This window comes from Bacillus rossius, chromosome 1 (assembly GCF_032445375.1).
Source record: "Bacillus rossius redtenbacheri isolate Brsri chromosome 1, Brsri_v3, whole genome shotgun sequence".
Lineage (NCBI taxonomy): Eukaryota > Metazoa > Arthropoda > Insecta > Phasmatodea > Bacillidae > Bacillus > Bacillus rossius.
Genome location: NC_086330.1, coordinates 51,669,885 through 51,693,745, shown reverse-complemented (window position 1 = coordinate 51,693,745; position 23,861 = coordinate 51,669,885). Strand labels below are relative to the sequence as shown.

The 23,861-nt window shown below is 35.5% G+C and overlaps 1 protein-coding gene across 5 annotated transcripts in view; it reads left to right on the top strand.

The window, feature by feature from the left end:
* The window catches only part of LOC134535968 (dual specificity tyrosine-phosphorylation-regulated kinase 2), a 574,108-nt gene extending 559,897 nt beyond the window's left edge, over positions 1–14,211 (top strand). For all 5 annotated transcript variants that reach the window (XM_063375460.1, XM_063375468.1, XM_063375450.1 and 2 more), the window contains exons 4-11: positions 239–393; positions 1,010–1,134; positions 2,596–2,748; positions 4,820–4,958; positions 5,668–5,839; positions 6,582–6,725; positions 10,630–10,759; positions 12,000–14,211. In XM_063375460.1, the coding sequence (XP_063231530.1) occupies positions 239–393; positions 1,010–1,134; positions 2,596–2,748; positions 4,820–4,958; positions 5,668–5,839; positions 6,582–6,725; positions 10,630–10,759; positions 12,000–12,369 (1,388 nt within the window). In that variant the 3' untranslated portion in view covers positions 12,370–14,211. The remainder of the gene's footprint in view (positions 1–238; positions 394–1,009; positions 1,135–2,595; positions 2,749–4,819; positions 4,959–5,667; positions 5,840–6,581; positions 6,726–10,629; positions 10,760–11,999) is intronic.
* The last annotated feature ends 9,650 nt before the right edge of the window (positions 14,212–23,861 follow it).

Genomic DNA, 23,861 nt, shown 5'->3' with positions numbered 1-23,861 from the left:
CAAACTTTTATGTTAATTTTAAACTTTGTAAACCTATGCCGTTGTAATTGTTAATGTGCCTAACGCAACCACGAAATGATAGAAAACGATTTTTGTATACATAACGTTTTCTATAAACCGACTTTATTTTGTAATACGATGGTAGATTTGTTTACTAAGCTTAGGTGTTACCATTGGACAGGCAGTGCAGCAGAAATTTTGATGTGGTTTCGAGAAAGATGTGTGAATGTTGTTGCAGAAGCCCTTAAGTTGTACGGCAGTCGCCTGACTCAGTATGAGAGGGTGGAGATAGAGGAGTACCCAGACGTCTGGTATCTGGGCCTGGATGCCTGCAAGATCCACGGGGACCCACAGAACGGAGAGTTTGACGACGACAACGGTAGCTACAATAAGGTGGGCATGAAACTCACTTTTACAGCCCCTTAAAAAAATTTTTGTTTCTGGTTTTAAATGTTTCTTTCGGGCAGAAATGAAATAAATTTGAGTGTGACCGAGGAAATGAGAAAAAAAATATAAAGATAAGTAGTTTTACAGATTGAAATATGATATGGGTCATAAAACATTATATTACTGGTCTCTTATATGTTACTAAGTTGCAAACTATACCTGTGAAGAACAATAAAAGCCACAATCCTGTTTAGATTTTTTTTAAAGTTTGAAAATGTAAAGAAAATACAAAGGTGGTGTTTACATGCAAGGTTATGGTCACTCAGTTAATTTAATAACTAAGATAATGCAAGTATTCTGGAGGGTTTTAAACTTTGAAGTGCGTAGTTTATAGGTGAGTTCAAAATTACAAAAAAATTTAACAATTAATGAAGGTTGCAGTAAGGTTACTTTACAAAGAGTTTGAATGTTTTTTTTTTCTGTGTTCACACAATTTCAGAATTTAAATTTGTTTGATTGAATGAGTTCTTTCTCTCTCTCTCTCTCTCGTCCCCCCCCCCCCCTTCTTTTCCCCGAGATTTTCTCCCCTGGGTGTATTAACTTCCTTGTTGTGTTTTCATAGGTTCTTCATGACCACATATCATTCAGGTATGAAATCCTTGAAGTCATCGGCAAGGGGAGTTTTGGTCAAGTAATACGGGCTTTGGACCACAAGACAAATCAACATGTAGCTATCAAAATAATAAGGTAAGGCTTAATTTTTGTATTTTATCGCTTAGAATTAATTCACGGTATTGTAAAATTTACAATTCTCACTTCTAGAATGTTGTGGGGGAACAAGATGTTAAAGGTGTTTGAGTACTTCTTTATTGTACATGCCTATCATTAATTGTTTACTAATGAATTTAATCAACTGATTCTCAAATCTGTTTCTTAAAAAAGACTCATCTGAACGTGGATCTGAAAAATCAGAAATAAAATCATATAAAAGTAAAACTACAGAAATGCAAGATTTGAAGACATATACAAAGAAGTGAATCTTATTCTTTAAAATAAAATATATACCTACATGCTTAGGGTATAAACAATTTTTTTTGTGTCTCAAATGTTCCCTTAAATGCTATAGATAAATAACTTAGCTAGGAACACAATCCATACATTGTTTCAGCAACCCCTCTCTATTCCTCTTGTGTGGTTTAGGCTACCTACACTTGTTGCCCAATTGCGGTAGTGCCTGCTTGTTGGGGTGTTTCCTTTCAGGTGGTTCCTGTCTGCTTGTTTGGTTGTTCCCTTTCAGGTGGTGCCTGCCTGCTTGTTGGGTTGTTACCTTTCAGGTGGTGCCTGCCTGCATGTTGGGTTGTTCCCTTTCAGGTGGTGCCTGCCTGCTTGTTGGGTTGTTCCCTTTCATGTGGTGCCTGCCTGCTTGTCGGGTTGTTCCCTTTCAGGTGGTGCCTGCCTGCTTGTCGGGTTGTTCCCTTTCAGGTGGTGCCTGCCTGCTTGTCGGGTTGTTCCCTTTCAGGTGGTGCCTGCCTGCTTGTCGGGTTGTTCCCTTTCAGGTGGTGCCTGCCTGCTTGTCGGGTTGTTCCCTTTCAGGTGGTGCCTGCCTGCTTGTCGGGTTGTTCCCTTTCAGGTGGTGCCTGCCTGCTTGTCGGGTTGTTCCCTTTCAGGTGGTGCCTGCCTGCTTGTCGGGTTGTTCCCTTTCAGGTGGTGCCTGCCTGCTTGTCGGGTTGTTCCCTTTCAGGTGGTGCCTGCCTGCTTGTCGGGTTGTTCCCTTTCAGGTGGTGCCTGCCTGCTTGTCGGGTTGTTCCCTTTCAGGTGGTGCCTGCCTGCTTGTCGGGTTGTTCCCTTTCAGGTGGTGCCTGCCTGCTTGTCGGGTTGTTCCCTTTCAGGTGGTGCCTGCCTGCTTGTCGGGTTGTTCCCTTTCAGGTGGTGCCTGCCTGCTTGTCGGGTGGTTCCCTTTCAGGTGGTGCCTGCTTGGTGCCTACTGGTTGGCACTTCTCTCGCACTTGCAGTGACTACATTTGTCCTTAGTTTGTATTTTTCGTGCCCTTAGCTAAAGTCCCTAGACTGTTGGTGGGCATGTAGCAAAGTTAAAGAAATTTAAGAAATGAATAGTACCAACCTGACAACTTCAAATAGGTACCACAATTTGCATTTTAGTCGAGTGTGTTTTCATGAGTTTTTTTTTTTTTTTTTTTGCTACCTCAGGAACAAGAAAAGGTTCCACCATCAGGCACTGATAGAGGTTCGCATACTGGACGATCTGCGCAAGAAAGACAAGGACAGCAGCCACAACATCATCCACATGCTGGAGTACTTCTACTTCCGCAACCACTTGTGCATCAGCTTTGAGCTCATGAGGTGAGTGATCCATGGTCTTTACTCATGGAGTGGGGGAACTGCAACTTAAGTTCAGTTTTTACAAACTGGCAGAAATTGGTTTATCAGCACTATTTATTTTTTAACTTGTAAACACTATTTTTACAGACTTATTTGCCATTAAAAACTTTTTGTTACAACTAATTATTAAGGTGTTTGAAAGATTCTAAATATGGAAATAAGATAAAAATATCATTTCACTAACATAAATTTATTTATTTTTAATTAGAATTGTGCTAAGCTGAGTTGATAATTTTGCTCGAAAGTCTAGCCAAAATAGCAAAACGTTTGGCCCGACACGAGTTTAAATTGTTTTGTTCAGATTACATCTAATTTTTTTGTGGCGATATGTAGTAAATTTGTTTTTAATATAACTTAAACAAAAAACTTTTTTTTTTAAAAATGAATGACTAGTCACATCCCAATTTTCTTGAATCCAAATCTTGACTGCAAATAGCAAAAATTACCTAGAATCTATCCTTCATATCCTAATATAGGTATAAAGGGTCAAAAATAAATTTATGTACAGGGAATAAAAAACATTTGAATATGGTGTTAACACATTCAACTCTTAAAATGTTTGTTTCACAAACAAAGTTTCCTGAATCGTTACTTATTGTAATTTGAATTGCATATAGGTATGAAGAAAAACAAATTTGAGATTTTACTACACATCTTTGAATATATTTCTTAGAATCATTTTCCTTGAATCTCAAATCTTTCAAATATAGTTGAACCCTCTGACTGAAATCCCACTTAAATAACTTTCCTGCATAATAATTTGAACATTAGCATTTGACCTATGAATACAAACAATTTTACCCTTTTAATAAGTTTTCCTTGTTAATAAGTGAAAATACCTTGAAAAACTTCCTAACCGGGATTTTCTGTACTAAACATTTTGATGTTTGAGGATTTGATCTCCTCCTTAAAAAATAATACTTGAGTAAAAATTACAAGCATGGGTTGAATCTGCTATTTCACAAATACAAATCTCAAATTTGAATTTAGATCTCGAGTCAGAAATAAAAATATTTATATTTAAAACCACAGAAATGTAAGTTTTATTGAAACATTTAACCCATTAATTCTTATTTTTAAAATAAAAACGGGTATTTTTATTTTTTATGACAAATATATTCCCTATGAAGTATTCCCTATGAAGTGCGAAACACTCCTAGAGCATTATAGTGTGTCGAAAATAAAAATGCAGCTTTGATAGGTTCTGTACTGATAAAAAACGTATTCCTTGTCATATACAGAGGTGCTAGTACTTTCATATCTGAATTTTGGTTCCTCAGAAAATTGTATTAAGTTTTTCTTTTAAGAGGATAGGGATCTTAATATCATGCATGAATGTTTAGAACATAAAAACACTAATAGAATCTGAACGACTTGACAGAATTCAATGGGGTTGGTTTTTTTGGTAGATATTTTTACAACAAAGACCTCTATGTGTAGATATAGTCAGTAAATCAATTCAGTGTATAGTTTTTTGTTAAAAAAAAAAGTTGTATTATAATAACAAATCTTAGAAATGGGAATAGATTTAAATTTTAAGTTGATTTTAACTTATTTAAACTTTATTTTGCAATTGTAAAAGAAAGTCACTGAAATACATTTTGTTCCAAGATTTGGTTATGATAGAGGTTTTTCTTACGTGATTTTAATAATGTTATAGCTAAAATTGTCATATTTGTTAATTTTTTAGGTTTAGGGCTCTTTATTTTATGACAAATAATTCTTGATTCTTAAACTATTCACTGTATTGACTTTTTCTGTACATAATAATGAAAATATCTAGCCTAAAAAATCAACCCGATCGAATTCTGTAATGTTGTCAAGATTGTATTATTGTTTTTATATTGTTGTCATTTGAGCACAATATCTTTCTTATCCTCTTAGCTATGGAATCTTTTGAATCTTTTTAAGATTTTATGATATTTGAGGATTTGATTGGCCCATCCCTGAATTAAAGTTTGCACTAGTGGGTTGTGGGAATTGAAAGTCGCTAGAAAATTGCGAGCTCACGGCGGCTCTGCGTGCCCCTCAGCCTGAACCTGTATGAGCTGATCAAGAAGAACAACTACCAGGGTTTCAGCCTGTCGCTCATCAGGCGGTTCGCCCACTCGCTGGTCCAGTGCCTCAAGCTGCTGCACCGGGAGAACATCATCCACTGTGACCTGAAGCCGGTGAGTCGCAAGTCGCACGGCGGTGTTCTGGGGAGGGGGACGTCGTTTCCATTGAAAGCCCACCTCGATTCCTAAGAAAATTACATCCCAGTGAAAATGTAGGCCGATTCAGGAGTAAAATACATAGTAGGGTTTCTGGCTCCAGGGTGAACGGGGAAAAAACATGAAATCATCAAGGAATTTATACTTTATGAAAAGAATATGGTGATAGACAAAGAAATTTGTTAGGTTATGGAATTGTAATGGCATATTGTATTTTGGGGTTTAGTCTCAGTTGTACCAAATATTTTTGAGCAGAGTTTTATTTTTTTAATGTGAGGCTGAATTCCTTCTGTTATGGTGCCTTAAGTGTGGTGTATGAAATATCACTTGATGCATATTTTCCAGAGCCAGACATGCCAGTGATGTCAGTAAGAAATCCGCTTCCGTAAATGTAATGTGAATTTTTTTAAATTTACTTTGTTTTGTACAACAGCTAGTTTAGTATCAAATTTTTAACCAATAACTTGTACTTTTTAGTTTCTGTGATGCTTATAAACTAATTCTAAATTCGCCTTATTTTTCCAAAGTCTTACATTTTACATCCTTCATCATGCAGTAGACAAAAATACTATGTAGTTATTTAACCACAGGTGGATAGTACTATCATACTGTTCATGTAATTTAATAGTTATGGGAAAAAGTAATCAGTATTGTGTTTTCGCTGCAGGAGAACGTGTTGCTCAAGCAGAGGGGCAGCAGCTCCATCAAGGTGATAGACTTCGGCAGCTCCTGCTACTTCCACCAGAGGATGTACACATACATCCAGTCAAGGTTCTACCGATCCCCGGAGGTCATTCTGGGCCTGCCGTACGGCACGGCCATTGACGTTTGGAGTCTCGGTTAGTATTTTTCTGTTGAACCATGCTGTCAGTTGTCTGAAAAATCACATTTTAAAATCAAACAAAATCGTCTTGTATAACTTGTGCACATTTTGAAGCCGATTTGTTTACGCCAATGCTATTAAAAAAATAGTTATGCCTAAAGCAACATACGTTTTTATCAGGTTAGAGATGCTACTGCCATGTTAACAAAACATAGACATTTCAAAGAAATAAGTGTGGTTTTAAGAAATTTATTGTAAATAGTACTGGTTTTCGTAATAGAGATGTGTATCAAGTTTTGGAAAATCTACAAAACTGGTTTTTTCTTGCATGTCTTAAACAATGCATTTCCAAACAAAATTTGGAACATATTAATTTATTAAACATCTAGAAACATTGTGGCAAATTAATTTTTTTATACATGAATGGCATTTTACTCTAGTTTTGCACAAAAAAAAAAAGACATTTATGTTGAAACTGAGGAAAAAGTAGCAGTTTAAGTTGAAAATTGGTAAAAATAAAATCTAGTGGAAATTAGCAAAAAAAAAAAAAAAAATTGCAAGTTGCGAATTTTTCGGGGCCCCAAGTATTAAAGAACCTTATTCTTAAACATCTCATATGTTGAAAATTGTAGGTACCTTTCTAAACTAAATGAACCTAATAATAAAATTTAAGACTGTAGACTGTAGCTAGGTAGAGCTGCTGCTGGCGGGACCAAGGTGCGGGATGTGTGATGAGGCCGGTGTCCCACTGCTCGCAGGCTGCATCCTGGCAGAGCTGTACACGGGCTACCCGCTCTTCCCCGGAGAGAACGAGGTGGAGCAGCTGGCCTGCATCATGGAGGTGCTGGGGCCTCCCCCCAAGGAGGTCGTGGCCAACGCGTCCCGGCGGCGGCTCTTCTTCGGTTGGTACCACCGCAAGCTCTCCACCTAGCTTTGTTTGCATGCTGAACTCTTCCACTACTTATGAGTGATGCATGCAACCGTGCATGAGAAAGAGAAACTAAACCAACTGCTGCTATCCTTATTTCGGAAGGTTGGATGGGTGCTGATAAGTGTTTGATGTAACGCAGTATGCCTATACAGATATTGTACATTTATGCTTTTCCTTGCTTTTTACACATTTAACATTTTAACCAATGTTAAAATTCCCTGAAATCACTCTAGAATGCAAAGCCTGTTTTTTTTTAAATTTGATAAAATGCCATTTTCAAATTGTCACATGGTACATTATAAAATTGAAATACAGCAAGCAATTTTCAAATGTCAAGTATTTTTTTCTATTGAATGTATTTTTGTTTTACATTGCCAATCTGTAGTCATATATGACACTAACATGAACATTTCTCTTTCCATTGCATAACAGCATGAAATACCTTTAATTATTTAGTAAAAGTGTGGGATGGCTTTATTTTTGTTGCTGAAAGATGCCAATACATACATATTTTACAATTGATTTCATGCCACTTGACAATTGTAAATGCCTACGTAATGTTGTTAAAGTGAAGAAAATATTTATTAGCCAGAAAATGGTAGGAAAATACGAAATTAATACTGAGTTAATCTTATTCCCATCTGCTTTGATAAATTTTATAGTTTAGGCCTTAAAGTAATTTTTCATGGCATGAAAAATCTTCGAAGTTTTCTTATGTAGGTTTTGCTTAGATAAATGCACCATCAAAATTTTAGAATACAAGGGGAAAAAAAAATAGATGTGCTGTGTTCAGGTCTGCTTTTATGATGGCACAAAATATATTTAAGAGTTTTTTAAAACTTCCATTAATTGGTAATAAATATGGTCCCATTGGCTATTTAGTGTGCTCACAATGCAAATAGGCTGGGCATTTAGATTCTTATGTGCTTCAATTCTACCAGAGATGGGAACTAGATTCTCAAGCTGTAAAGATGAATTGTACCATATAAGGAATTGTGTATCATATTAAAATTTTAAAATGGAAGGTATCATTTCATATGTAGAATGGTAGGTCGTAAGAACAGTTTATAATTAGAATGTTACAAAAGATTCCCATAAAACCAGTGGATCTTGCCACAAATGCATTATTTTTCAGCCATTAAGCTCGCAATATTTGCACAATTTGCCTTGCTTTAATATGAGATGTAAATTATTTAATGTTAAATCATAACTGCAATCACTTGTATTTATCTGTAACTCTCTGCGAACCAAAATTAGATTTCTGTACTTGTGGGGAAAACACTGGAACCGCACTTCAATACAATAACCTTATTTCATAAATACAACATTAACGTAACTTCTCTCCATGTGTAAACCTAATTTTTTTCACTTCCAACATCAACAAGTGATCATGACATGTTAAAGTAAACAAGTCTAGGCAGACTTGATAACCATGTTATTCATACTTTTTTTTTTTTTTAAGTCTTTTGTGTACTAAAGCATATTTTTGAATTTTTTTGTAAATATTTTCCACTCAAAAGAAGTTACTTAAAAAAATGATTTACGCATATTTGAAATCATTTAATGAACTAAATTTTTATTGTTTATGCATAACATGTTGCTGTCCATGTGTAAACAAATTTTTGCAAAACATGTACTGGTTTTGCATTCTTGTTGATGTTTTTGTTGTGATAGCCGGTGTTATTAATAGACCTGAAAAAAGTAGGTTATTTAATTTTCCTGGGCACTTTTATTTGATGGCATTTAATTGAAAAAAAGTTAAACCATAAATTAACAGATTCTATTTCATGATAGTTTCATCTTTTCACATATAAAACTAAAGTTGCATAAAAATTCAAACTGTCAGTGTTGACAGCATAATGAACACTTCAACATTGCTTTCTGTCTGTGATAAAGTTTTAATGACTTAACTGTTCAATGTCAACATTGTTTGTAGCTGTACAAACAGCATGAAAGACTGCTAGTGCAAACTGATTCTAATTTATACTCAGAAGTCAGTACCTACTCCCAACATATCTGTGCTTCTCTTGTCTTGCAAATATCTTGCACATCTTTTTTAAGGGCTTCAACCTTGAAAAGTTTGATGTTCTGAAAATGATGTGGAGTTCGGGAATAGTTTTTATTATTGAAATAACATCTTCCGACTTGTTAGGGATGGTATTCTTTGGGTTGAAACCTTAATAGTCCTGGTGCAGAAGGGTCATTGTCCAACATTGTTACCACTAGGGTAGTATCGCCTGGTGCTCACATGTCTGTCACTTTTTATGTGCTTTGCAACAGAACTTTTATTTGATTTCTTTCAAACATAACTCTGCAGTTGCAGTATTTACATATTGGTGTAATGACATCGGCATAAACACCGTCCCATTTCATCTCTTCAGCTTGTTGCCTTGCATTAACCACATTTTAGGCATTTTTTATGTGAAGCAATTACCATTTAAAACTGGAAATATTTACTCGGCGGCGTATGTTAAAACCACAAGCAGTCTGTTATGAAAAAAATAGTTAGGTTGCTTCAGCGTAAGACGTCGTTCAGAAAGCAAATATATATAAACAGTAGTAAGAAGTGCAAGGATATACTGGGGTGGCATGTGTTGGTGAATTAGGAGGGGAAGGGGCTGCCTTAAAATTAGGAACAAAGAGAGGGGAGGAGGATCCTGCCAAAACTCCATTAGCTCCCCCCCTCCTTCATTTTTACCCAGAAATTTTTTAGGCAGTATAAACAGCGGTCAAAACAAGCATAAGTACCGCAGTTTAGAGGCAGAACGTGTAGTTTTTCAACTTCAACTAAGCTGTTGGAGCCCTCAGCCCATCATGTGACGATGTGATAATGGTTGTCAGTGTTGGTGAGAAGACCAAGAGGTATAAAACAGTCTTGTATTCAGACGAGTTTTAATGTTGATGAACTGCGGTGGCTAAACAGATGCTAAAATATATTATTAGTTTCAGCCTAAACATGTTTATTTCCTTATTAAGTGCAGATATGGTTTTGGTGTCTTGGAAGGTAAATTGTGCAAGTAAAATTACAAACATGGTTACAAGAGTAAATATTAGGAGTGCTCATCATGGTCATTTTATGTAAGAAAAATTTACGTATCTTTAGACTTCTAAAGGTTAACTTTCTGCTTGAATTTCCATAATTTCACTCAGAAAAAAAGTAAAATTTGTAATTGGAATTTGAATGGAACCTGGAAATTGGAGAAATTGTTGAATAAAATAAACATGGAATTGACCCATCTATAGTTACACATGTTACATATCGATAGGATTAAATACTGATGCTACATGTTTAGCATATTTTATATCAGTCAGAGGCTTTCCCCCAATTTAACCTTTTTTCTAGTTGTACCTTGAAAAGTATAAATAAGGGGTTTCACTGTGCATCCACATTAAGTTTGATTTGCGTGGTTTTAAAGTAACAATGTTAATAAATTACGGCATGATTTGAAGTACGTAGTGATGTTTTCTTTTACGTGAATTGTTATTGTGCTCAAATTCTATTATGTAAACAATGTGGTACATTATGTGAATTTACTAAATTTAATTTTTGTTTAATCTGAAAATGTTGTTAAATATTTATTTAAATGTACTTCAAATGTATTTAGAGTAATTAGACATTTGTACTGTAAATCACTTTTACCTGGAACATTGTTTTGATTAAAATGGTAGTCAGCATGTACACTTACCTGATTGGAAAATAAATTTTTTTGATTTTTCTACTTAAAGCCTTGATAGATATTGCCAACTAGTAGCCATTGTCACATGTTCAGCATAATTTGTTTGCAAATATAGGATCTCATGTACTGGGTCCACTTCATTTCTTTTTTGGGTATGAGTTTAGGTATGATATAATACTTTTTCTTGGTTCTCTATAGATTCTAAAGGCAACCCAAGATGTGTGACGAACAGCAAGGGTCGCAAGAGGAAGCCAGGGTCCAAGGACTTGGCTTTGGCTATTCGGTGCAATGACCCGGTGTTCGTGGACTTCGTGGCCAGATGTCTCGAGTGAGTGTGTGTTGTTTGCCGGTGTAGGAACTTGCTTGGTAGAGCGAGGTGCCATGCTGGTGGGATGCCGGACTGGCATTCGGGAAGATGGGGATTCGAATCCCGGTTTGGTTATCCTGGTTTCGAATTGCCATAGTTTTCCAGACATTACTCAGGGCATGTGCTGGGGTGGTTTTTTTTCCCGATTTCCCTTGTCTGTTTCATTTGGTGTTATCCTCGTTAATGATGTCGCTAGAGACAAAATGTTATGCCCAATTTAAATTAAATAATCGTACTTCATGGGATCCATACATCTTGTTTGGTTCCACCGTTTAGCTAATTTTAAAACTTGGATCATGTAGTCTCTTGTCTTGTGTAAACATATGTAGACATAAGTTTCACCAAATGGATTTAGTGCTGTCGGCACTTAGTTGATAATTTTAAATTTAACTCCTTTACATGTAAGTTATCTTTGTTCATAACTGGCGCTAAGCTGGTCGCCCATTTTTGCTGATCACGCCGAGTATTTGAGTTGATTATTCTTTATGTACCACATTGCCTTGTGTTTACCTACATATAAACCTAAAACAAATCACAATGTAGAAGGGAACTATAGAGGTTCACTGATAAAATGAATCTGTAACTTAAGAAAATTTCAGTCACAAAACAGTACATTATGTACAATTTATAAATATTATTAATTTATCTTTGGAATTATGATCATTGCCTGCACTATTGTAAGTCTATGAAGCACCCTTTAATTAGCAGTGTGGAAAACTTATAGTTTTTATTGGAAAATGTGCCAAGTACATGTTTGATGTTCATTAATAGAAGTTTATATTTACATTGTTGAAAATGGCCACAAAACAAGTATGATTATAGCAACAGTTACAATAGGCACAATTCTTACAAAATATATGGAATTATAATAAATTTCATTTTAATAATTACAATGTATAATAAGACCACGAAAAAATTTTATTTTTGCGTGCTCTTTAAAGTTTTTATTGTATCACGTCTTAAAATTTTTTAATTTTTGAACCTTTTGGTAAACACTGAAAACAACTCTCGGCTACAAGTTTGTAACTATTATAGGACTTTGTTATTTTAGCGAGAAAAATTGGAGTGAGAGGACATTTTACTTACAGTAAAGTGATAATAAGCTGTAAAATTGTTTTTGAAATTGAAATTAAAAGCAAGCATTGGTATCATACTAGTAAATAATGGTATAGTTGAGTGATGTGTGTACTTGTTGCTGCAGGTGGGATGCCAAGAAGCGACTGACTCCCGAGGAGGCACTTCGCCACGAGTTTCTGCAGTCGGCGATGCCACAGCACGAGCTGCGGAGGTCTCCGTCAGAGTCGGCCACCAACCACGGCAGGCGGCACGCCGGTGACCCCACGACGGATGCCCAGCAACAGTACTCGCTGTACAGGCTGTACCGTGGGAAGAAGTCCTCCTCCAAGCTCCCGGAGAGTGACCAGCCAGACCCCTCACTGACCAATGGCAAGCCTGCCAAGCTGAACGGCCTAGCCGGCACCAACGGCAGCAACCGCACCATCACCGACCTCATGGCGAACCTGGACACGAATCTCGATGACTCGGGGACTTTCCTGCCGCCAATCCTGTGAGCCACGGACGCTAGTGACTTCTCACGTCGTTAGTTCCCTGGGAATCATCCCGTTTACCCCATCCGTTAGGTACCGAGGCCATTTTGTCGCAGTTTGGGGTTGCACCCTTGTTCACTGCGTGGCATTAGCTCCTGGTACGTTCCCTAGCTCTGTGTCTTAGTGCAGTACGTGTTACTTGCCAAGAACTTTCAGAAGAGCCCTTGATCTCATGTGATCATTCATTGTGATAAGAGACATTATGGCATTTATATGATTAATGTTTTAACGAGTTTATATTTACTGTCCTGTTTCCCTCCCTCCCTCCCCGCATCAAGTACGTACATGTCCCGTCTTTGAAATTGGCGTTGTCATAGTCGTGTGTGAATGTTGACTCTCGTGTGTGTTCCTTCAGATGCCAATATTTTAATGTTAAGATTTGATTGTTGGAGCTCAGTTCGCTTGTATTTCTAGTTTTTAAGGCATCAGCAATCCTGTCCTCCAGTGGTCAGTTGCTAGATATTGTATGTTATTAGTTCCTTAAGCAATTTGTCATGGTTTTTGTAATGAATAAGTTAATATCACATGATTACATAGTGGCCTAAACAATAATTTACTAATGAAAATTGTTCAGATCAAACAAGCAGTTTGTATAAGACCTGCCTACATTTTTTTTATTTTTAGATTATGGTAATTTAGTCAGTAGAACTTGCACCTTAACATTTCAGTCTTTCAGTACTCAATATAAAATGTATAAGCATAACAATATAACTTGTTCATAATTATGTACACTTTGGTTGCTATAATCTTTAACAAGGACTTGGTTACATGAATGTAGGCATCCCGGTATGCTTTTCGTGTACTGGTGCAAGTCGTTCATGGAGTTAAGGATTTTATTTTAATGTATGCTATTTAGTGAAAATTATGTGTTGAAATTATTTAAATCCATGAGTGGCTTGTGCAACTATAATCAAGAGGGGAACATTGTTCACATATTCAGTTTTATTTATTCAGTATTGGTACAAGTCTAGAACTACGTATATCAATTTCAGAACAATAGTTTATTTTTATATCCTCTCATTGTTTTTCAGGATTGATATAATTTCATCCCATTTTGGTTATTTTACTTCAATTTAAAATAAATTTGTTTAGGTCCACATTATTTCTCCATTTATAAGTGTTTTACGAAGACAACTTTAATTTACACATTAATTTCACAAATTTCTTTGAACTCATTTAATACAATTGTAGAAAACTGTTTATTTTTACTGACCTGCCATTTTACATTTCCTCCGGTTACTGAATAAAATGTTAGAATTAATTTTTTGTCTCCCCAGGAATCTATAATTTAAATTTTGTACTGAATTCACTTGTATTAAAACATTTTTTTTATACTCGCAATGTTATTTTGCTATGCAGTGATATCAGTATCCATCTGATACTTAAGTCATGAGCTTTGGTAGTTTTAGTGTGTGATAATCATTTTGTTGTGTTTTAATTTATGTAGAGTTAAGGTAAAGTAGGTTTTTAAAGAAACATTTTATTGCATTTTATGTTGTACATAATTTTTATGAATATACATTAATTTGTGCATTTAAATTTTTTTACGACAAGTTTTAGCATATTTATCACAGCCTTTTTCTTTGACTGGTCTGAAACTTGAATTTGCTGTAGCTAAGATGGCAAGACCAAATAAACCCAGTGATTTTAATCCACTTGGAATGTTAATGAGCCATTGTGTTTTAGAAGAATTTTGGTTTTCAAGTTGAGACATTATATGAGAGTGTTTTTACATAGTTACTAAAATATGACTTGTACCAGCAAGTGTGCAGACAGTAATTTACTTGAATAAATGTTGTGAGATTATGTTGTGTGATATTATTTAGCTTTATATCCTGCTTGAAATAATTTAATAGAACTTGATCTTCAGGTTCTGCAGGCATCCAATTCATGAATAATGATAGTTAACAAAGATTCATGCCATTTTTCTTCATGATCATTTACAAACTTGTTTTTAAAAATAACTGATGCAAATGTAACTTCAAGGCTGTTAAGGAATTAATTTCCACTGTGTTTTCATAGTTTTACTTTTATTTAAGGTTAATAAAAATCCAAAATATTTTGAGATGCTAGTTGATTCATCATGGTTTGTAGGAATAATAGTTATTTTGAAGATGTTAAATTTGGACTGATTTGACCTATTCCCTTCTTGTAAACCCAAAAATTACATTCTATGGCACAACATGTCGTGCTGTTTTATTGAAATAATTTATTTTAATAGACAAATGTCATGCAAGAGAAATTGCATGTATGACCTCAACTTCACCAAAATAAGTTTAAAATGCACACAGTCTGCAATATTTAACTACAGTAGAATCTCGTTATAGCGAGCACGGTAATAGCGAGAACACGGCTATAACGAGGTATTTTTGAGGAATTTACGGCGTGATCGCTTGAAGCGCGCTTTTGTTATTTGTCTTCTTTATCTCCACCCCTCTCGCTCGCCACTAGACATCTTGCCGTTGACACCTGTCACATTCTTCAGCCGTGGAGTCGCCACCTAAGTGCATGGCTTTAAAAATAGAATCCTGTCCTTTCTTTATTTTATCAAACTTCCGTTAGTTATCGGTGCCGTGTGTAGACAAAGTTTGATATTGGAACAGAAACAACGTAAGAAAGTATTTTTTACAAATTAGAAATATGTATGTTTTGGTTTTTATAATCGCGTATATTTTCACGTTTTTTTTTTTTTGTTATCTTAAAAGAGATAATATTAAAAAGCTGCTCTAATGAGATTTAATTGTTTCTTGGTTAACAAAAACTATTAATTGTTTATATTCCATTTATTATTATTTACGCGACGTCATACTGCACGCGTACGCAATAAGACTGGATTCGTTGCTGCAACATAACATAGCAAATTATGCGGTATCAGATGTAACGATAGTAACGAGTACTAATTGTTATAGTAATGAATACATACGGGTACACATTTTTTCGTTACTTTTACACCTCTAGTAGGCACTACCGTATTTATTTCCGAATCGCTAGGACAGTTTTCTTGTAACTTTTGTTTCGGTCAGTTGTTGGGGTATTTGTCCGGGAAAGGGGTGGTGATGGTTTGAGTTTAATCCCAAATTTATTTTCTAAAAAAGTTGACAGGTTTCTTTAAATGAAAAAAGTATAGTTTTCCAGCGACTATTTCGTTTGAGGCGTACGTGCGTTGCCGCAGCCGCACTCCTACTATTTTGTAAGGAATTAAATCGTCGCGCTACGCAACATCCCGAACCAACATGGCCGCCAGCAGACTGCCCGCGTCGGCAATAGATAGCAGGCCAATGCTGCGTCGACCGCGGGCTGAGATGCTATACTTACGTGGCGTGGTAGGGTATTCTGGTTATTTTGATATAAGGATGGGAAATATAGTTCTTTGGAAAGAACTAGTTCGTTCGGAACTAGTCACTTCAAAGACTAGTTCTTTAGGAACTGTTCTATTGAACTACATCGGTCACGGACTGTATCGCGGTTTCCAATGTTTAAACAAAATATTCCATACATGACACCAACACAATCGTTACAGACTTTTTGTTTTATGGGCATTTCGTTTTCTATAAATAAAAGAGGCACACAGTAATCCGATGCTTGTAAACAATATCTCCCATTACAAATGAGCGACTATCATATTGTTTTTCTTTCACACACTTCTTACATTTTTGAATTTGTATTAATTTATTTTCTGCAAGTAAAGTGCTTATTTTCACATGTGTACAAAATAAAATAATGGTATAGTGTTTTCTCATCTGTGACAACCTAAGCTGATTTTTTTCGTATTAGGTAAGTTTTATTATGTTCCTTTAAATTTTAGTGTAGTTTTGTAATGTGTGGTCTAAGTGTTATTAAAGTTTAATTTCAGATTGTATAGGCTATCTGAAATTTAACGTAATTACACTTATTTACGTGACACGTTTTTTAATGCCAATATGTAATGTAAATGTCTAAAGAATATTAGATAAAAATTTAGAGTTCACGATCGTCAAACGATACATCATTGCGCAAGAAAGAACGAAACGAAAATAATGACCGACAGCCTAACTACGCCTGAACTATCTATGTCTTTGAACTAGCTAGTTCAGTGTGTATATGTACTCCCTTTCTCTTCGGTCTTCGTAGTTCAGATGAGTACTTGGAACGTCTCTGCTTGGAACTGACGAAGCGATGGGGAAATAATGGTAAGGGGGGAGATGAGACAAAATAAAGAACAAACGTAAGAGAGGGAAGAAAGCAAGAAAGAAAGACGTGGCATATTGGGTGACAGTCGTGGGGCCGGGGGGGTATCTTTCGCGCATGCGCAGTAAGGACCAAACAGAGTAGGAGAAGAGAAACACGCAAAGAACAATTGTTTTTGGTAACAGCGAACTAGTCACCTAGTTCGCTCGTCAGAACAGTTCCAAATGAAATGGTAGTTCGCGAACTACCCATCCCTATTTTGATGCAATGGGTGATCGCATCCGTACTTATGGGGTATCGTTTTAAAGAGAATTCACACATCTGCTCACAGAAATTAAGATTTCGTTAATATAACCTGCTATTTTCCAATTATACAGATTTTAACACAATTTTTATGCTATTTTCGGTTAATTTTAATTTTTTGAGAGCCAAAATTTGTTCAATTCGGTTATAGCGAGGATCAAACCCGGAACCGTGACACCTCGCTATAACAAGAGACTAGTGTACTTTGAAAAAAGTGTTTGGTAGCTTCTTACTGTAAAAACCTAAAGATTGTGCAATGAAACAATGGTCATGAGGTAATTTGCTACTTAAAAGATGGAGGTATTTAAGGTGTTCATGATCATTTAGTAAAAAATAATTAACAGCAATTTTGAATTAAGTAGTACTGAAGTGTTCACAAGTTTTTCCAAATAGTTTAACTTAGTCACATTTTACTTTGATTGCTAAAGCCTAAACATTCCCTCTTTTTAAGCATACAAAAAAAATGAAGCAATGAGGGGAGGGAAAGGGGTGAAAATGAAAAAAAAACAAACTTAAATGCTATTTGTAAATAAAAGGCAGCATACTTAAACAAGATGGGCCCTTTGCTCCGGCCAGGGCCCCGTTGCATAAAATATACAAGTCTACAATTTACAAGTCAATCACTTGTAGCTTGTGAAAATTCCTATAATTCTGTTTCATAAAAGTACAAGTTACAAGCTACAAACTACAAGTGTTTTTAACAATTTATAAGTGTTTTCTACAAGTGAAAAATTTATAGCATTTCATAAACCAAATTTTACAAGTAAATACTTGTAGCAAACCCCTAAGTTTCTACAAGCATTCTAAGTTTTGTAAATCTTACTTTGAGTTGAAAGTAGAGGTTAAAAACCTTTCTGCTGAATGTGAATCTCTTTTGAATTAGTACTTTTGTTAGTACAAATAATGGACATTGTTTTTACCGACTGATAAAGAAATAGAAGTTGAGGTTAGAAGGCAAAGGACTTTCAAGGAGAGAATAAATATGAACTTTAACACATACTATGAATACAACGAACGTTTTAGGATGAGTTCACAAAAATTAGAAGAACTTCTACAAGAAATTGGCCATTAATTGCAGCATCCGACAAAAAGAAACAAAGCATTAATTTTTTTATACATTAATTAAGCTAACCTAAAAAGGCAAACCACAATTTATTAAAATTAATTTCCACAAAGTTTTGACAATATATATACTGTAAAATCCTACTCAAACTAACTTAATTGGGGTAGGGAATTTGTTTAACAAAACTAACCTAACCTAAATGAGCATTGACAAACATAAGCTAAACTATCATAACCCTTAGCCGGAGACGTGAAAATATTTGACATATCTGGTGACGTGGTGTCCCTCAGACCCCAAAATGTTTTGTAGAAGTTAACTGATTAGAAATTATTTTTGTTCCATGTAAAATTATTTAATGCATTTTTTATACTTATTAATTAAATTAAAAAATAAATTAGTAAATAATTATTTACCAATTATAAAATACAATTTTTTCCATTGGTGCTTGCTCAAATAAATCTAAAAATGCCTATTTGTAATAATTGCGTTTTTAAAAAAAATAAGCAGATGGTAGCCTAAAAGTTTTATTTGATATTCAATATAGATATAGTGACAAAACAAAATCTAGAAAACTTCTATGAATAATAAGACTTTTTCATAAAATCTACAACAGATAAATTTTCCCAAAAAAAGAAATTACTTTTTTCCCCTCCAAATATTTTCCTTGCATAACCAATGCTTAAACCACAACAATATATATAATAGAGCTAACTATAAAGCACATGCATACTTATATATTTTGAAAATGCCATTTTTACATAAAATATATTAGCCGAACATTGTTTGAAAAAATTAAATTTGTACGAAAAGTCACATTTGTTTGCTCTGCAATCATCACACATTGCTTTTCCACACACACTTTGCCACTACGACCCCAAGTTATCTTTTCGACCTGATATCTAGCGCCAGACAGCGTAAACAAAACTGACACTACAGGAGGAGACTATGTGATATCCAAGCGAAAGGTAGATGGCACCACAAGCAAGTGCCTTGAACTAGATATAGATGGCAGCAAGTTAAAGTTTTGCTGGGGTCACGGAGACCCCACGTCTCCGGATAAGGGATAAATAAACTAATTTTTTTACCTAATGTACCTCCCACATATAAAAACATATTTCATTAACAAATCTTCCATCTAAGCCTAACAGTTCCGTCATTCTGCATGAGTAACTTATATCCACAATTACCTTCCTATGTTGTGTGCGAGGTATACTAGGTATAAAAAACGAGGTTGGTTAGGTTAGGTTTGACTTGATGTAAGTTTTTGGACATACGCCATTGCTAAGAACTTTTTCTGTTGAAGAAAAACTAATAAATAAAATAAATAAATAAAAATAAAAATACTCAAAAAATATACAAAAAACACACAAAATTAAGCAAACAATTGCTGTTGTCAACAAGGATATGAACACCACAAAGTATTCCGAAACAGGAATATGGTCAGCAAACAAAAAAAAAAAAAAAACAAAGAAAAATGTACTAAGAGAACGAAAAAATCCCCACAAATGATGACAACACAAAAATATTGAAACCCAAAATAATTCAGCACAACAGTTGAAGCGAGACAAAAAACATGACAAAACGAAAAAACAAACAAATACAATAGTTTTACCTAAACAGAAACAAGCTTGTTTCTGTTTAGGTAAAACTATTGTATTTGTTTGTTTTTTCGTTTTGTCATGTTTTTTGTCTCGCTTCAACTGTTGTGCTGAATTATTTTGGGTTTCAATATTTTTGTGTTGTCATCATTTGTGGGGATTTTTTCGTTCTCTTAGTACATTTTTCTTTGTTTTTTCTTTGTTTGCTGACCATATTCCTGTTTCGGAATACTTTGTGGTGTTCATATCCTTGTTGACAACAGCAATTGTTTGCTTAATTTTGTGTGTTTTTTGTATATTTTTTTGAGTATTTTTATTTTTATTTATTTATTTTATTTATTAGTTTTTCTTCAACAGAAAAAGTTCTTAGCAATGGCGTATGTCCAAAAACTTACATCAAGTCATGCACTCCCATTGCACAAATCTTTTAAAGATAACATAGGTTAGGTTTGTTTAAATACGTCCTTTCCTGAGTATGTTTGATTAGGTTATGTTTTGACAATTTTAAAGTGTTTAAATTTTGGTTAAATAGTTTACAATACATTATGTTACGCATTACTTTTATCCTTTTTTGTCAAAGTATCACTAAACTGTCCGTACAAGGTATCCTGTTCTCTTTAATTTTTTGCAGTACTGCCAATTTAAAATCTTTTGCTACTCGTGCACTCTCCATTTTTCATGTAAACAACTTGTGAATAAAATAGGTGAATTGTGAAAATTTGATACAAGCTAACCAACTTCTACAAGTTACGAGACTTTTTGACGTGACAACGTCTAATAAATCGATGAACGCCGGCTGCACGCACGAAAAAGTGTCCCACTACGGATTAGAGCTGTAGCAAACCGTATTTATTCGTTACTGAGTAACGGGTGCGGCATCTAGTAACGAGTAACGAAACGTTACACACGAATGCATTTCGTTACTCGCATCTTTCGTATGTTTCACGCATGCGCGCGCGTATTCGTTACAAAGAACGATGTTTGTTTATTAATAAAAGTATGATTTGGAAATTCGTCGTCCAAGTTTTTTACTGTTTATTAAAGGTATTGTGTGTGTAGACAAAGTTTTAGATTCGAACAGAAACAACGTAAGAAAGTATTTTTTACAAATTATAAATATGTATGTTTTGGTTTTTTATAATCGCGTATTTTCACGTGTTATGTTCTTATCTTAAAAGATATATTATAATAAAGCCGCTCTAATGAGAGTTAATTGTTTCTTGGTTAACAAAAGCTGTTAATTATCAAATATTTTTAATTGTTTATATTCGATTTATTTTTATTTACGCGACGTCATACTGTACGCGTACGAAATACGACTCGATTCGATGCTGTTACATAACATAGCATAGCATGTGCCATGTCATGCGGTATCAGAAGTAACGAGTAACGATACGAAAGTAACGAGTACTAATTGTTATAGTAACGAATACATACGGGTACACATTTTTTCGTTACTTTTACACCTCTACTACGGATGTCCCACTACGGATGTGTTCTGTTTGCTCATTGTACGCATGCGTGGCATCTCTCTTCATGCTCATTGTACGCATGCGTGGCATCTCTCTTCCACTCGATCGCAACTACCATCGATTTGACTTTTCAATCATATTTTCGTCGTTTGAATTATTAATATTATGTAATTTAACGATCGTCCACCGATTTGCAGCACAATCGGTACGGTTATTTAAAAGTAATATTGAAAATTCAAATACGTTTTGAACCAACAATGGTGTTTTACAGTTACATTAATAATTCAAATTACACCCGGGATCTTTTGCACAATGTTTTAAAAACATATTGTAACACATTATAAATAAGTTTGGTGTATTTGGGATGCGTATTTGTAATAAAATCGTGTTAATATTATACCCCTATCGTGAGCAAAGTTTTTATAAAATATATATATAACATTTGAAACTACATAACCTCAGAATGGCCTCGTGGGCGTGTGGATAGCGTATCTAACTCTTAATCTAAAGGTTGTTGGTTCAATACCTGGCAGCTGTGAGATTTTTTTTTGTACTTGTAAAAATAAATATGGCGCATGCAAAATTTCAAAAGTAATAAATATATTTGAATTAATGAATGCAAATAAAAGTACATCTATTAATTCAATTGCACATTTCATTTCACTCCTTTGTATTCATACAAAATAGTGATAATTCAATCAAAATGATTCAATTTTATTCATAAAAGTATGCAGAGGTAGATTTTATCCTGCAAAAGATTGAAAATTTAAAAAAAAATTCTTCCTCAAAGAATATAATATTTTTAATGCCTAAATGGTTTGGTTGCAAAAACCTATTACGGCTCAGTCTCAGGCCGAATATGATATTTCCTTTTCTTCTGGATCAATCATTTCATCAATGTTTTGTTATGATGTCACGTTTGCCGTCACCCGACCTATGTGAAAGGCCCGGGGGGTACCTGACGGGCGCTACGGGCGTCGCGGTGCTCTTGTTGTCCGGAGGGGCGCCAGGCTAGCGGGCTGCTAGGCCGTTGGTGTTGGGTCGTGGGTACTCTGCCCCCGCGTGCCCCGCCAGGTACACGGCTTGAATCTACCCTGAATGGTTCTCCCTTGACTGTGAAGGCCGCTCGGCCGTGTGGAGGACGGGAGACTCGGGAAAATTAGTGTACACGAGTTGGTGAGAATTACCTTTAATCTAGTCCCGCTACAAAACACTCTCACCAACACTTGGCGACGTCTAGCCGTTACACAATTAACACAGAAAAAACATAACACTACGCGACACTAATGGTTACAGCGGCAGTCTCGCGGGACGCGGGTCGATGCTCGCTGGAGACGGCCAGCGCCGAACATTAACAGGTGCAGGGGGGGCTCTATGAGCGGGCTCCTAAATTCGGCGAAACACTTACGTGAGTGATACGATCTGCAGCGCGGTATCACGATGAAGACGGTCGGGATAGGCCCGGTTCCGTAAAATACGCGCCGAGTCGACGTGGGCAGCTATGAATTAATAAGAGGTTTAAATTTAAATATTTAGTTCAGAATAAAGTAATCACAGAAAGAAAAACTTGGATGCTGCCCACGGACACACGTCTGTTCCCGGCGCGGAGTGGTTCGAGACTCCCGGACATGGCCGCCTCGCAAGGAAGAGAAACTTTCTCTTCTTTGTGAGTCGGCGTCAAAAAACTTATATTAATTTAATTTACTATATTACCAGTTAAAACATGTTCCAGGTGCCCAATTAAAATGTAGCACCTGGTAATTGGGTGCTTAAGGCTTAACAATAGTTTAAATGTATTTAATTATTTAAATTGTGACATCAAGTTAGAGACTGTAAATTTACTAACATGTTGTCCCACTGTGAATTGTTTTAGAGGGACTTCTCCTATTCCGACTTGATCATAGTCACGGGCATTTTAATTAAGGCCAGTGGCCGCGGTGACTGTTAATGAGGTTTGTTGTCTATTGGGGTCACGCCCGAGGCGCTCGCCTGACTCAATCCGGCTGGGCAATGGGGGTAGCTCCGAAAACGGGAAACGGTACTGGCGGTGCGGAGCACGGGCTTAAATGCCATGGTCGGTACGACGTCACGTTAAACTATCGTCCGTAAACCGACTTTACAGACAACCAATTTTTTTTTATGAAACACATTTCCCAGAACTTGTGACTTGTGAACTTGTGACTTGTAGCTTGTAAGTTTGTAACTTTTAATGTTTATGAAATAGGGCCCAGGTGGGGGCGACTGTAATACCCTAATGAAACCCATCGGCTGATGACAGTCTCTCCGATGGTGTGAAAAGCAAGTGCTGGCCTGGGATTTGAAATCAGATCAGATCCTCTTAGGACCGCTCTTCCACTCGTTACAATGTTTTATCGTTAAACATACATTAATAGTGGCTACAAAATTGGAATAACCTATGAAATTTTCATGTTTTCAAGCAAAGTTTGTAAAATTTTCCAGTCATAAATATTTTTCTTTAATATGCATCAACCACAAATTTGTGATGTTCCCATTAGATCAGCAATTAAAAATTGTAATTCTGAAGTCAAGGCATATGAATTTATCTATGGTACATGGTAGGGATGAAATTATATGATGAATTGAGATAAAACCATAATATTGGCCTGAAAATAAAATTGTAAAATCTTATCTAGTTATCAATATCATCTGTAGTGATGGGTTAAATTCCAGTTTTCTTGAATTTGAATCTCAAATTCGAATTCCAAAGAGTACTTCGAACATACCCCTATTGTATTTGTTTGTCTTTTCGTTTTGTCGTGTTTTTGTCTCGTTTCAACTGTTGTGCTGAATTATTTTGGGTTCAATATTTTTGTGTTGTCATCATTTGTGGGT